Source organism: Brachyistius frenatus, unplaced genomic scaffold, assembly GCF_029030835.1.
Source record: "Brachyistius frenatus isolate BFR_SWC_R1_liver_20210118 unplaced genomic scaffold, ASM2903083v1 Contig_110, whole genome shotgun sequence".
Classification (NCBI taxonomy): Eukaryota; Metazoa; Chordata; class Actinopteri; family Embiotocidae; genus Brachyistius; species Brachyistius frenatus.
Window position 1 is genome coordinate 1,279,971 of NW_027210709.1, and position 15,228 is coordinate 1,295,198.

At 40.7% G+C, this 15,228-nt stretch overlaps 1 protein-coding gene across 1 annotated transcript; it reads right to left on the reverse strand.

The window, feature by feature from the left end:
* Positions 1–13,421: 13,421 nt before the first annotated feature.
* On the reverse strand, positions 13,422–14,019 carry insl3 (insulin-like 3 (Leydig cell)). Its single transcript, XM_069712596.1, has 2 exons — positions 13,827–14,019; positions 13,422–13,618 (listed from the first exon to the last, which is right to left on the reverse strand). Exons 1-2 carry the CDS (start codon positions 14,017–14,019, stop codon positions 13,422–13,424), a joined length of 390 nt encoding a protein of 129 aa, XP_069568697.1.
* Positions 14,020–15,228: the final 1,209 nt, after the last annotated feature.

The following is a 15,228-nucleotide window of genomic DNA, read 5'->3' on the forward strand; positions in this document are numbered from 1 at the left end:
GCTTCACTTATGCACCAGATTGATCATGGTTTTGATTAAATGGTAGCCGTTACATTTCTTTTCAAATGTATTTGTTAATATAATTTAGTTCCAATACTGAACAAAATTTCAAAGCAACACGATTTGTATCCAAGGTGTTTGTTTTGTTTGGCTTGGAGGTATTTAGTGACCATTAGCAGCGAGTGTAACATCAGTCTGACTGCACAGCAAGTCATGGCCTAACAGTGAAGCTGCAGGGTTTACACACGGTCAAAGTCTGAACAAATCCAGGTGATTCCTGAATGTTGGTGTAACCTTTCTCAAAGGGATCAGCATCTTCTGTTTGGCCGTCCGCATGACCTTTAGAGCTACTTTAGCTGGAGCCTTGTACTCTCAGTGGGGACATCCATGCTGAACAGGTCAAAGTGTGATCCTCTGGTCTTCCTGGTTGTGGTTTGGGCTTAGGGTCGATAACCCTCCTCATAAAATTGCTTTATTACCGAGCCGGAGCAGAAAAAGCTTTAGCCTACAGTCACACCAAATCAGGGAATGGCACTTTACTTGGTTGGGCGAAAGTTTGGGCTTGCCACTACGTGGCCCATTTACCTGATCTTTAACCTCTAGATTTAGAAAATCTTCAGGGGTTAAAGATAAGTTAAAAAAAATAGGGACGCCAGGCATGTAAGTATTATGTATTTTAACCAAGTGTGTAAGCATAAAGAGTATGTAAATATATAAATCTAAAGTGGACCACAGAGGGAAGTCCCCATTGTTGTGGTTGTCAGCATTTGCTGGCCATGCTGTTGGTATAACCGGTCCTAACAAGTGATATTCTGTCCACATCAACACATTTTTAAAAAGTGGGTTTTAAACTGGTGCCCAATGCCAAACTGAGTGAGTACACATGAAACATAATGTTACTCTCCATTGCATTTTGCACGCAATTTCATACTGCTAGCATTCGCAATATGGCAAATAATGCTGTCCTTCCTGTGAGCGTCTTCCAAGCTGATCCCGGGCTTTCATGATTGGCCACATCAGGTGTCATTTCAGAAAAAGATTATTTACTCTTGCCACACGCCGCTGCTTTTTTCTGCACCCCTTAGGGTCATCACTCCCAAAACCTATCCGCACTACCTCCTTTCAATGAATAGGAAGAGTGCCGTTTTTGCCTGTTGGTGTCAATGGAGCCTTAAGTGCCACGAAGCACAAAAGCAGATAGGTAACAGGTAACCTAACCTGAACATTAGCAAGCCAGAGAAGAACCCAAACCCTAACAAGTGTAAATAAAGCAACTTCGTCACATTTCTCTGCATCGGACTGGCTGGATTTAACACGTTATTTAAAAAGTGTCTCAGTAGCTCAAGATTTAAAATTTTGATGACATCCTTGGTTCTTGTCTTAAATTTGTGACTTTTTGCTTCGAGTTAGAGTGGTTCGGATTTAACAAAGCCTGACATCATACCACATGAGTAGATTATCTTAGAGATTCTTCAATTGAATGTGACTATATTCAGCTTTTTAGTGGAGGAAGAATGTGGGAGTGAAACCGAGAGACGGGAATTTGACCCAATGTTTTTACTTGAATGAAGAAGACATGAAACTGAAAGAGCAAAGGAAGTCCGATACTTCAACCTCATTAACATGCACATTAACATGGCGTTGGTAAGGCCCCAAACATCACCTTGTCTAATGTTGGAAGAGAACTACACAGGCTGATGGAGCTCCGGCATTGCGTATTGATGAGTGTGACTGGATAGGATGACAGCGCAAAGTGAAACCAGAGACCCTTTGCAGAATGAGGCGGGGAGGGTGGCGGTGACAATGGTGGCTGTGGTGGTGTGATTTAGCATTTTAACATCATCACTTAACAAGACGAGCCTGGCACTCGGCTCCAGTGTAGGCCAGAGGAGAGCAGGTGGTAAGGGAAGAGAAGAGACAGAGGACGAGGACGAGAGGAAGAAAAATAGAGATTTCCGGCAATCCCATGGCAGCCTTACCGTTCTTATTCACAAGAGAGCAAGAAAAGGAAGACAGAATGACATGGAGAGAAATGGAGGAGGAGAAAACAGAAAATTGGGCAGGGAGGGTGTATTTCCACTAGAAACTTAATTATGCATGGCAGGGCAGTTGGAGCAAAAAGAGGTGTATGGAGAGGGAAAGAAGAGAGCAGCCACCTACGCAGAGGGATGAGGGGGCAGGTGGAGAGCAGGGGGAGTGGGAAGGCCAAAGGAGATAAAAACGAGGAAGAGGTGGAGGCCATGATGGGGGGGTGGAGGGGTGTTTGGTCATGCTTAAGGCTGGTTGTAGGTGGTGAAAGTTGAAATACACATGGGAGCCCGTTGTGTTGAATGAGCTGCAGGTGATTCTGCATTAACGCTTTTTTCTTCTCCGATAACAGAACTAGTACATTATGTGAAAACAAAATACTACCTTTAGGCCAGTAGTCAGCATTTGTTCAACAATTACATTCTTGTATTAATACAATCTTTTCTATCCAGACCAGTAACTGTACGCTTAACAAATGATAAGACAGGGAAAAGCATACATAAGCTATTGACTTATTTCATTGATTGAATCATGTCATCGACTAATTTCACACACATACTGTAAAAATATAAAATGCAATTTTGGTGCAAAAGAAAGTCTGAAAATGAAGAGGAGGATTGTTTTACTAAAACAAATCAGAAATCTGCCTTAAAGATCGGTCATGACAGACTTCAAAGAAAAGAGAGAAAAGAAAAGCCAAAGAACAAATGTTCAGAGAGATACATACAGTCGTAGAGCTAAAGCAAAGACAACAATGCCAAAAAACAAAAAAATAGACAAACACAAACTTACGCTGCAGCTATTTTGTACAGGACTGCCGCTGAAAGAAAGAAATCCTATCCAAACACTGCATTGGTTTGACACATACAGTAAATTGGCACAGTTGACCAGTTGCTCCCCACTTTCACAATGCTCTGATGAAAAGGACCAGACAGTCCACGATGGAGGAACATTAGTTGGGTCATACCATCTAACTTAACAAAACTCTGCCATACTAAAAGAGAACCAAAACCGGTGGAGCTTTCATCTGCAAAAGCATTATGTCAGGATCAAAAGTTGCCACAATGATACACAGCGCAATAAAGAGGTGAGCATATGTCACCGGCACAGCCTATCCAGGGAGGGCCAAAACACAAGCTGGCCTCGAACTCGAGGTTAACCGATTCCTCCCTCCTAACAGTCATGGGGACTTTGCAGATTCAAAGCTGGTCTGAACCGATTATCTGTCCAAACAATCCTGTAGTGCGAAGAGTTTACCGACACTATCTTTATCAGAGTCTTCCTCGATACGCCTTAAAATCTTGTAGTGCAGAAGCAACAGCGAGGAAATATTGAGCAGGAACCTGAAATAGCCAATGAGAGCAAGCTGATTGGAAAGCACTACCAAGCTTTGTACAAACACAGAGCACAATAATGTTAACATGGAAAAGCTTCAGTACAAAGTGCAAGAATGTAGAAAAATAATGACTTTTCTAATGATCACAGGTTTCACTATCTTCTCCACCTGGGTACAAATAGCAAAAACGTAAAGTTGTAGCTGTAGCTCGCATCAGTCCTGTTTGAGACTAACACAAATGTTTTATTCCCAGTGCACCTTCACCTCACGCTGCAAAATGTCTACTGTAGACCACGCAGATTGTCTTCTCAGACGCATCTTCATCAAGCTTTTTCTCCTAGCCCGTGCACTCTCGTTCACAGCTCCTGATGTGTTGGAGAACTGGACTTTACACAAGCAGCTTAGCTTTGATTAGGTGAAGTGTAGTGAACAGACTGCTGATGTTTTAACAGTAGCCTCTGGCTGATAACAGCGACAGGAATATCGAAAGAGGCGAGCCAATAGGAATGCAGAGCGAGTCTGTTTGTGTTTGTGTTTGTGTTTGTGTGTGTGTGTGTGTGTGTGTGTGTGTGTGTGTGTGTGTGTGTGTGTGTGTGTGTGTGTGTGTGTGTGTGTGTGTGTGTGTGTGTGTGTGTGTGTGTGTGTGTGTGTGTGTGTAAAGGTGTCTCCACACACAATACATCTGAGGCACGATTGCACGACTTTCAAAAACATTTGTTAGGACAGCCATTTGAGCATCGATTCCTCCGCCACATTATTTAACTCTTTAACAGTAGTTTACCATCCCACCAAGTAATCCCCTCCTCCATCTTCCCAGCAACATCATTCAATTGTACATCATTGAAACTGTTCCACACCAGCTAAGCACTGCCACTGAGGAGTATTTTGTCAAGATTACATCAGCTACAAACAGCCCAGTCACACATGAGCATGCGGAGGGACGAGACGGAGGGAGTGACGGAGGGAGTGACGGACAGGGAGAAAGAGGTGCAATGAAGCAATTGGGAGCAGCTGTGAAAGAGCAGCTGGAGTAATCGTTTTTCTGGGCCTGCCCACCGCTGTCCCTCTCTCCCTGTCTCGTCTTTCTCCTCGACCCTTTTCACACACACACACACACACACACACACACACACACACACACACACACACACACACACACACACACACACACACACACACACACACACACACACACACACAAATAAGCGAACACACACATGCACTTTCATCCTGAATTAATTCTCTATTTCTTCATTGCATTGTTTGCTAGTGTGACTACTGGCCCGCCGCAACCGGAGGAGGTTTGTTGTATATCTGGATTTTAGAGCTCACACACACACACATCTACAAACACATGTGGAGGACGCATGCACATGTACGCACACGAGACAACAGCTGAATCTCGGTGCTTTGTCCAATTAGCCTCAACTCCACAAGAAACCACAACAAATTCTTGCATCACAGTAAAAGCTGAGCTGCATAAGTTGGTATGCGGTAATTGCGGCACATTAGACAGGGCCAGGTGAGTAGCGCCACATCTCAGGTATGACATCATACACGGTGCTCTGACGGTAAATACCGGAGGGCTTTAAGATTAATCTGTCTGCTGATATCTAAAGGAAAAAAAAGCCTTTTACATTTTTAGCAGTAGAAGTGTCAAACTGATTGATTGAACAGCAACAGCCGATAAGAGCAACCTGAAATGTACCACCTCTCAAACAAAACATATCATATGGCTGCAGGCAAGACTCCCAAATGATACTTCAGCAATGTTTATGAAAAGATGATGATGTAGGAGGACGTCCATACTCATCTCAAATATTGTGACATTACTGTGTTGAACACTGGATTTTGGCCACAGAAAGTTACCTGTGCCAGTTATGATTTTAATGCATTTACTAACTGTGCATTTATTCCAAAAGCAGTGTACAGCTGAAGAATACCACGCATAGGTCACATCTAAACAGAGCAGAATGCATACTTTTTGGTTTTATTTTATTCCCATGTTTATCCCAGGGTAAGTATCTGTAAATAAGATATTTTTAAAATGCTAATTATCGCTTTCTGAACTAAGAAAAAAATTATAAAATTCGGACTTTAACAAGATGATTGACTATTATTTTTACACGGCCATAAAAAAAAAAATTAAAAAAAATTAAAAAAAATGAAGATATCTTCAATGCAACATAAACAATAGATATTCAGTTATTCACCAGAGCCATCAGATTTAGCTGGAAGCAGCCGCAGCAGCACAGAGCATCACTTCATCTGTGTTGCACTGTTGCATTCATCTCTGCAGCTGCAGAAAAACTCGCCTGCAGTCGGTTTAGCGGCCGCTGCTGCTGCCGCCGCCACACTGCCCTCTACCAACTCAGCTCTATTAGTTCAGCTTCACCACCTCCCAGTGGCCCCAAGGTTGTGACAAAGTGGCAGTTAATGTCTCTGTGTGTGTGTGTGTGTGTGTGTGTGTGTGTGTGTGTGTGTGTGTGTGTGTGTGTGTGTGTGTGTGTGTGTGTGTGTGTGTGTGTGTGTGTGTGGTGTTTGCTGCATGTGCTTCTTTTCTTTCATTGCACAGATTAGGCGGATATAATGACATGCATATGAAAGAGCGTATAGGGCGAGAAAGTAATTAAGGAAGTTGAGGTAGTAATTGGCTTTGGTTCAGAGGCCACAGGCAATGGAAATCTGGGGACATTTAAGTTGCAGAGGAATCAGATTTACACTAGCCTAAAGCCCTTCAAAATCATTTAAAAAAAAATATGAATAAGCACAGCAAAACAAATATTTTTCTGGACATATCTCCTTCATAGTTGACCTCTATTTTTATAGTAGAAAATAAGAAAACTACTGGAAAACACCTTGGCGTGAAAAGTAAGGTGCCCCAGGGTTCGGCGCTAAAACTACTTGGTTAGGGTGAAGAAAGATCACGGTTTGGGTTACAATGAGTAATTTCACATGAGCACCGTTACGTTCGTAATGCAAGTTACTTGACATACATGCGTGTGTAGTTTTCACGCCTAGCCGAGCCAAAATGTAACTGAAACGGTATCATCTGGTGGGCAGAAAGGTGCATTACACACTTTGGCGTGAATTATTATGATGCTGAACAGATAAAGCTCTATTTCAAGTGCTAAAAAGATATAGATGTCTTACGTTACTACTGTACTGACTGCTGTAGAATTTCCAAGGCAAAACACTATTTGCTGTATCTCAGTAACAAGGCTAAAGATAGTGAAACATAAATCCCAGTCTTGCAGCTGGGTAGATGAAAGGAGATATAAGAGCACATCGAAAGACAACAAGAAAGCTGCTTTAGTAGCTCTGCCTTCCTCTCCCTCTTCCCCTGGGAGTCGCGTCTAATCACACGATGCTCCTGAAGCTGTCACTGCTGGTCAGACCGTCTAAATGTTGTCAAGCAGAGAAGACGACAGACTCGTCACTTCACAGTGGGAGATGGTAGATGGTGCAGATGGAAAGATAACAAAATTTCGCAGTGTATGGGATGATGTTAGGGACCAGTTTTATAGACATGAACTTGGGACTTAGGTCTGAGAGATGTCTTTTGTCTTTTTAAGAGCAATCAGGTTCAGGGGCAGGACCATATGCATGCAGTTGACGGTGTGTTTATTGGTTTACGGAGTCCAAATGACCTCATCGGGAGTCCAAATGTGATTATCATGAAGCCTTGGAGGTGATCTTAAATAAAGCCAACATGAAAGCAGCTGCAGGATTTTATACAGGCCAATATTGGAACAAAGGGTTGAAAATACGGTATGTTATCTTGTGTTTCTACATTGTGTGTTGCAGGGAAAAAGAAACCGGAGGAGCATTTTTCTCTGTACTTTACATACAGGTGAAGTACGGAGTACAAGTATGCTTGTATGCAGAGTCGTAGATAAATCACAGAACAAAAAGCACCAGCGTGACTAATAACATGAACTATTTCTTCCGTCATTCTACATAGAAGTTAGTTTCAGGTTGTTTTGATCATGACAGCTCACTCCTCTGGGCACTTAAAGGGAATGGAGCACTTCTTAGAGTCATTAGTTACACATGTGCTTTTTCTGCAATGACTAAGAAAAAATGTCTGGTGTGAATAAATTCATACATCTAAAAAAAAAATCAACCAATTGTAAACCAGCAGTTACAACCTATCAACCTGTTACAAAGCAAATCTCATTACTAAGTGGTAATGAGACAACAGATGTTACTGACGTATACAAGAATGGAACATTTCCTGCTATCCATCTTATCTGTACAGCAAAGTGCAACACACCAAACAGCAAACAGCTGTGTTTTGAGGTGATGTTGTATTTTGGACGCTGCCAATGAGGTCTGTTCAATACAAAGTTTGTATTATTTAAAGCAAAAGATTTTACACCGAGTTTGTACTTTCTATGTTGTCTGCAACACGGATGTCTGTATTTCTTTCTTTCTAAACTTCACTCAGTATTCTGATGTTGAATAAAATTCAGGTTCTAAGGTTTTTCAAAATAGTATTAATAAAAATGTCTTATGAATAAAGAAGAACCAATAAGGGGAGTGATAAAGATCTGGACTGGACTGTAACCATACCTGTCCCTACAGATGGCTGGTGGATGGACAGAAAAATCTCCCTTCAAACCGTTTCACTATAAGCCTTGTTCTACCAGGGTTTTGTGATTATAATTTTGAATGGCACACAGTGTGTATTTTTCAAATAAATAACTAATGTCATGATAATAGTCCAAAATGACGTGAAAAAGCATCGTTTTTAAGTACCCCCGATCCCACCCCCACTGTTGACCACTGAGCACCTAAGCCCTCCAGAAACATGAGAAAAACCCTGTTGTAGCACCTCCCTTAGGCCAAGCCAGCGCCGTTGTAGTTGCAGATGTATGCAGATGATTCACTCGCACTCGCCGGTTGTTGTCCAAGGTCTTTGAGGACTGGAGGTTAGGGATGTGTACCCTACAAAATCAAATCAAACACGTACTTCAGATTTTAGGTCATTTTCGTGCTGTGGCTTTTTTCTTCTCGTAGGTCGATCCAACACAATGGATGAATACAACGAGCCTGCAGTAAATCACTTCATCAAGTGTGCTGTGCAAGACAAGACGCACACCCTGTTAATCTTTGACACAACATCAGTTTATGTTGCGCAGAAACGTGCCCGGAGCACGAACAATAATGGACACACAAAAACCGACATGTCAGTCATCGTCGTGACTTCCGTCTCCTCTGCACACCCACATGTGCCTACTGCTTACAAAATATAACGCACAAACCACATACACGTTGTTACAAAGAAAAAAAGAAGTGCTCTCATAGACAAGTATGAACTTCAAATGGGTTTCCCGGTCTTGTACACCCACACACATCCTATTATGCAGAGCACGTACAAAAACATGAAACCTACACACGCACGCACACGCACACCAAATATAGCATCTTTAGCCTTGATACTTTTACTGTTGGAAAAAAGAGCACCGAGAGTCATTTCATTTACATGCAAATTGACACCCACTAGTCCACACACACACACACACACACACACACACACACACACACACACACACACACACACACACACACACACACACACACACTCCCAAGCCTGGCATACGTGTGCGTGTGTGTGTGTGTGTGTGTGTGTGTTCATGTGTGTTGTTGTGTGTGTGAGAGCAGTGCTGGCACTCGGTGAAGGTGCTATTCCGCCCTGCTGCTTTTTCTGATCACTGAAACTAGACACAAAGAGATAGAGAGACAGAAAGAGATCGAGGCTCTGATTTCATTTTCCATATTTGGTTTAGCAGCTTTTCAGTTGACAAAACAAGCATGAAGAGGATCCCATCAAAGAGGCCCTATGCAGCCGCACTGAATCAGGATGGGCTGGGGCCTAGAAGTGTCCTCTGATCAGATTTCTCCTCTTGTCAGGAGGAGACAAAGGATCACTTGAGGTGATTGAGCATTTTACAATAATGAGCTTTAAGAGAGTGATCATCACAGCAGGAGAGGAAATGTGGCTGAGATACAACTGAAATGACTGAGCTTGATTCAGTAACAGTGAAACCCAAAAGTAGCACACTTAGGTTGGCAGAATTAACCAACTCCTCCCCCGTGTCAAGTGTGAAAGGGAAGAGATAATGTCAGGTGGAGGAGAGCAGTGCAACGCAGCTTTTAAAATCAGATATCTGTCACTCTCTGCTGGCCAAGATGAGTCACTGCGTTAAACCTGCATGCACTTTATTTAAAAGCACATGTTGGTGTCACATGCATTATGAGTGGAATTACATTTTGGATTACACCTTACTTTACAAGTCTATATATCACCAATAACTTAAATTATTCAATTTGGTTTAATAAAAAGGGAAATATTTCTTCTTTTTTTCTCCTTTTTGGGGGGGAGCTGAAAACATTATTCTCCATATACGGTACAATGAATTATACTGTATGTTTGTCTGTAGACACAAATTGCTGCAACTATAATTGTGACCATTGTCATTATTTTTCCTATTATTAGTATCAAATTATATTTTTGTTTCATTGAAACTTCCTATAAAAGACAGAGAAGGAGCACCTGCAGTGTTGCTGCATATACATGTATATATGTATATATATATATATATATATGGTGTTTAATGCACAAATGTCTTTGATGATTCATTGTTAATATACAGAATGCTTCATCCACAGCGAGTTCAAGGACACAAGCTTATACATTTGTTTATGATTTAAAAGGTATAGAATCGATTCCATGGCCAGAGGCAGTTTGTTAGATTTGGCCAGTTGTTGTAAACATTATCAGAGTTGTATCTGAAGTTAAAAGCATTCCAAACAAAATTATCTGCTAACAAGATGATCTAAATTTAATATGTATCTTTGTCTGGGTTTGTTTGATAATGCAGCAAATAAAACCAATTACACTAAAACTAATCGTACATACAATGCAATCCATCCCTCCCCAATTAAAACAACTTCACCAATCAGTCACTGTAGGCTGATTTCATTTGCTATTAGGACTCATTTAGAGCAGGCTGCAGTATAGACTGGCAGATAATCAGCAGCACATTTGATTATCCGTTGAGAGAATTATACACTCCTCAGTGTGAAGAACTGGCCGCGTTACAGAGATTATTTCCGTTATTATGGAACTGAATGGCTAGGCTAATCGCCTCAATCCAATTTAGCTGTATGGGAGAGAAGTCCAGTGTTGTAAACTGCCCGAACACTGTCACTTTACTCAAATGCGGGTCTTAGCTTGTGTGTATATGCCTGCAGGTGTTTATATTTGAACATGCTATCTAGTTAATTCATTTGCAATTTCAAAGTTCATTTGGCATGAGAACCAAGTCTAAAAGTTTTAAATAAATCATCTCTTATCTGTTCAGGCTGCATTATTCTGCATTTGCTTTGGCAGAATGGCAGTTATGACTCGATTTCACCAGGAAATGTCAACTTTATCATAACAAGACGAGGTCAAAACCGTATATGGCCGGACTATTTATTAAACACAAACGAGGGCTTTTAATTTGAAATGGATAGAGGAAGTCTTTGCGTTCAGTCGACCACTGGCGTATCTTTGATCAGTCAATCAGTGATTGGGTTGTGTAGTTGGTCCAGGCAAAAAGTAATAGGCGTCACACGGCCAGTTATGAATCTCTATTGGCCAGTACATGCATCATATCACATCGGTCACATTCAGTGGTGTAGTCATGGGTCAGGTTTCTTCACAACCACATACTGAGCGCACAACTTAATCTTGAGTGTTTAAACCACAGTATCCATTCTGTTCACTCACTTCACAACTTTATACACACTTATCATGGCGTATGCAAACACGAGCATGCAAACTTAAGCACTTAAACTAGCTGGCAGAAGTTGTCTCCTACACTTTTTAATATGCACAAAAAGGCTATATAGTTTACGCAAATCTTTCAGGATTTTTAAGAATCAATCTGTTTTTTTAACACACCTGCAAGCAATGGCTGAGCATCAGTTATTATGTTTCCTCCTCTCTGCCCCAGACTCCTGTTGACTTTTTGTGGCCATTCTTTCCCCAGCTGTCACTTTCCGGAAGTGACGAACACAACATTTGAACGCATCTCCGGCCAACATATCCGCCAGCTTTGGTCAATTTACTAAATAAATGAATGTGTTTTAGTGCCTCCTATCTCACGCTCATAGTAAACTGCTGACTTCAGTTCGACAACAGTATAGCGGTACATAGTGAAACATAAACACTTTCGTGTGGACGGTAACAACTTTAGTATATTTAGTGCTGCGTTCATTCCAATTGCAGTGGCTTCAGCCATTTGATGAAACGTTGGTAGCCCCTCCTCTTCCGCTACGTAGCAAAGATGGCGACCGTTGCGCCCACTACCAAGGTACTCACTTCCACTGCCTGTTGCAGCACTTGAAAGTATTAATGCACTATTTCCCCTTCTTTATTATGCCAATCATTAAGACAAGAAACAACCATCTGTCATACACAAAAAAACAAAAAAACAAGAACAAAATAGATATAGCCTACATTTACGAAGCCTTTTGGATTCAATTAGACCACGTTAAAGGAGATGCATGAACTCACCAATTGTCTTGATGGCCTTCTTATTTTGGGAGGAGAATAAATATTTCATAGGCTATTGCTTAGCTTAATTTGTAAATATAATGAATAATGGTTTTGAGTTATTAAATCTAGATGCGGACATGATATTTGGCTGAGAAAATGATTTGGTTAATAAAGTATTGGCATTCTCCATGCATAAAGTGAAATCAGAGTTAATATGATCAAATATAATTATACTCAAGTCCCTTCATAGGTTCCTAGATACGAATACAGGAAAGAGTATTTTAGGATCTATGGGTACAGTGCCAAATAAATGTGTATTACAGATGGAAAAAAATTAGGGTGTATGATTTTAAAGGAGACTTCTCTAATTTCATTAGTCCACAAATAATTATAGGATAAAGTCCAAATATTTTTCAAATTCTTTGAAATAAAGTACTTATACTTTTGTTGTTATTGGGTATTCTGGGTAGCCAAGCAATATTTTTAAACACTGCGTAACTCAAATAATTGTATTTGTATTTCTTGTAAAATGGCAGCCTATATTGTTCCAAATAAAATATCTGTGGGGTGAGAAGTTACCTTTTTACATAAGGGACCAGGCCAGCAGTATTTGTTAATAAAAAAATGAACAATTTCGGGGTATTGTAATTCCAGACTAAAATAAATTGAAGGCCACCTTCATTCACCTTGGAATATGTAAAGGGGGGGGATGCCAAAGTGATAAGGGATTATGTAAAAGCAATGTAATCCAACTGAGACAATGAGGACACAACTGGGGTTTTTTCTACAGTTTGTTCTATCTCTGGTTAATTTTCTGTTTCATCCAAGCTTTTCAGTTTAGATTTACAACATGTCAAGCTAATATAGGCTACTTACTTTGTTTCTCTGTTGCTGCATTTTCATTTCTTCATAAATCTACATGAGCTGGTACTCATAAAAACACCACACATAACCCCATCATGCAAATTCATCGTGCCCGCTTTGTGATATTTTATACTATATTGCAATAACTAAAGTCTGAACATATTATCACACTAAGAGTGAATATTTTAAAGGACTGGAAGTTATCCTAATAAATTTGGGTTGATATACCTTGCACTGATTACAGTGATCAAAAATCTGGACCAAAAAAACAGATAATAGAGAAAACTTATCATGAGAAGCTTTATTACAGTGTTGTTTGACGGTTGCTTATTAATGTAGCATTTTTTTTTCAACAGTCATGTAAATGAATAGTATTTCAGTTTGACAGTCCATAAAACCTGAGTGCATTATGATTTTATCTTTGTAGCTACTGTCACATCACACATAAAACAATTTAGGAAATATGATCAATCAATATAATTATTGCTGTGCAGTGTTCACTACATCAATAGAAACATTTTTCATTTCATTTCTCAAAGATTAGGCAACTTGGTAAAGGTCCCATTCAACCTCGCAGCATAGATCAAAGTTTGAAGAATATATATTCTAACTCAAGGAGACAAGACCAGTAGAGAGCTACATCTAGCAAAACTGTGTCAGCTCTTTGATGCTGCATCCTTTCTCACAGCAAATATCCGATATCTTTCCAGCAGCTCGTATGATCCGAGAGGACGCGTGGTACCAGTGAGGAGTCAAGGAGAAGACACCTTTCTGCAGGTCAGACTGTGGCAGGGCTCTCTCTGAAACCTGGTGCTCCTCCATCATGGCGTCCTGATCCCCTGTGCAGAGGTAATACATCCGAGACTTAGAGAGAGCACCGGAAATATGTGATTCTGTGCTCAAAACATCAAACAAACTTAGGGATGTACCCTTTGCCCTGCAATGTTTACTTCTCAAAATCTGTCACTAAATCCTAAGAATGTAAAACATGTCTGATATCCACCCACAAGTTGATTTAAGTAAGCACAAGCAACATAAAGTACTCACAGCGAGGTATGTGTTCCTGTTGGCCCAGGTCTACGTCCGGGATGCTCCTCCTCAGGCGAGAGTTACCGCAGGATGAGACGGCCAGACGTATGAGCTCTCTCCCACACATCTTAATCCTCTCCTGTGCATGAACCAAACACACAGCAGCCACCAGCACCACCATCAGAGACACCAAACACTTAGCAGCAGACATTTGTGTGATGTGTCCCCACTCTTCGGTTGGTCGATAGAGGCAAACAAATGAGTGGACGCAGAGAGGTGAAGTTGGGTGTGTGGTGACTTACGAGGTGAACTCGAGGGGGTTTATATAGTCGTTGTGTGGTACCCAGAGTGATGGTTTTAAAAAATGCTGAGGCCACGGATTATTTGACAGACGTGTGCAGCCTTGGAGAGGGAAAAGCATGTCCTGATCCAGAGCTACTGGTACAGTACTACTGTACTGACTGCTGTAGAATTTCCAAGGCAAAACACAATTTGCTGTATCTCATAGTAACAAGGCTAAAGATAGTGAAACATAAATCCCAGGCATGCAGCTGGGTATATGAAAGGAGATATAAGAGCACATTAAAATACAACAAGAAAGCTGCTTTAGTAGCTCTGCCTTCTTCTCCCTCTTTCTCCCTTTTATATAGTCATTGTGTGGTACCCAGAGTGATGGGTTTAAAAAATGCTGAGGCCACAGATTGTTTGACAGACGTGTGCAGCCTTGGAGAGGGAAAAGCATGTCCTGATCCAGAGCTCAGGATGAAATTGATGTGAAGTTTCAAGGCTGAAACTCTCATTGAGATAAAAACCTGGTCTGATACTGATCTACAGCTTGTTTTTTATGACATTATACCCATTAAGCGAGAAATGGTGTGAATTATTTTGGGTTATTGAGACTCACAAGAGCATCACAAACATAATTTGAGTTTGGTCATTGATGGATTTAAGCAGTTTAGATGCTCATAAGCCCTGTGCTTACAGATCACAGTGGGGTTTTAGGGTTGGGTTTTTTTATGATGTCCATAAATTTGTATTTCTCTCAATATTTAAGCATGTTAATTTGCAAATTATTAAAATGTTATAATTTATGTTATAAAACTCACCTGTTTTCCTAGAATAGGCTATGTGTTGTTTTTCCAATGTAACATATATTGAACAATGGGAGCTAATTGGAAGAGACTGTAACTAGAATAACAAGATGTCAAGGCTACTGACGCAACTATTCACACACATGGTCACCCCAGGCCACACGAAAGTTGCACAATCATGCCAGAGATGACTGTTTTATATTTCCACTTTATAATTTAATATGTTCTTCTGGCTGTGAATAGCACTTTGACCTCCAAAGACGTCAACACTGATTTATTCCTCTCAGCTGTTGAGGTGCCAATCTTACTTGTTTATTCCTTTCACCTTC

What these genes read in the sequence shown, in the direction of transcription:
- insl3 (XM_069712596.1), bottom strand. Translation starts at nt 14,019, where the DNA reads ATGTCTGCTGCTAAGTGTTTGGTGTCTCTGATGGTGGTGCTGGTGGCT. An exon ending in ACAGGAACACATACCTCGCT is followed by an intron (nt 13,619 to 13,826) that starts GTGAGTACTTTA and finishes ACCTCTGCACAG; the next exon opens with GGGATCAGGACGCCATGATG.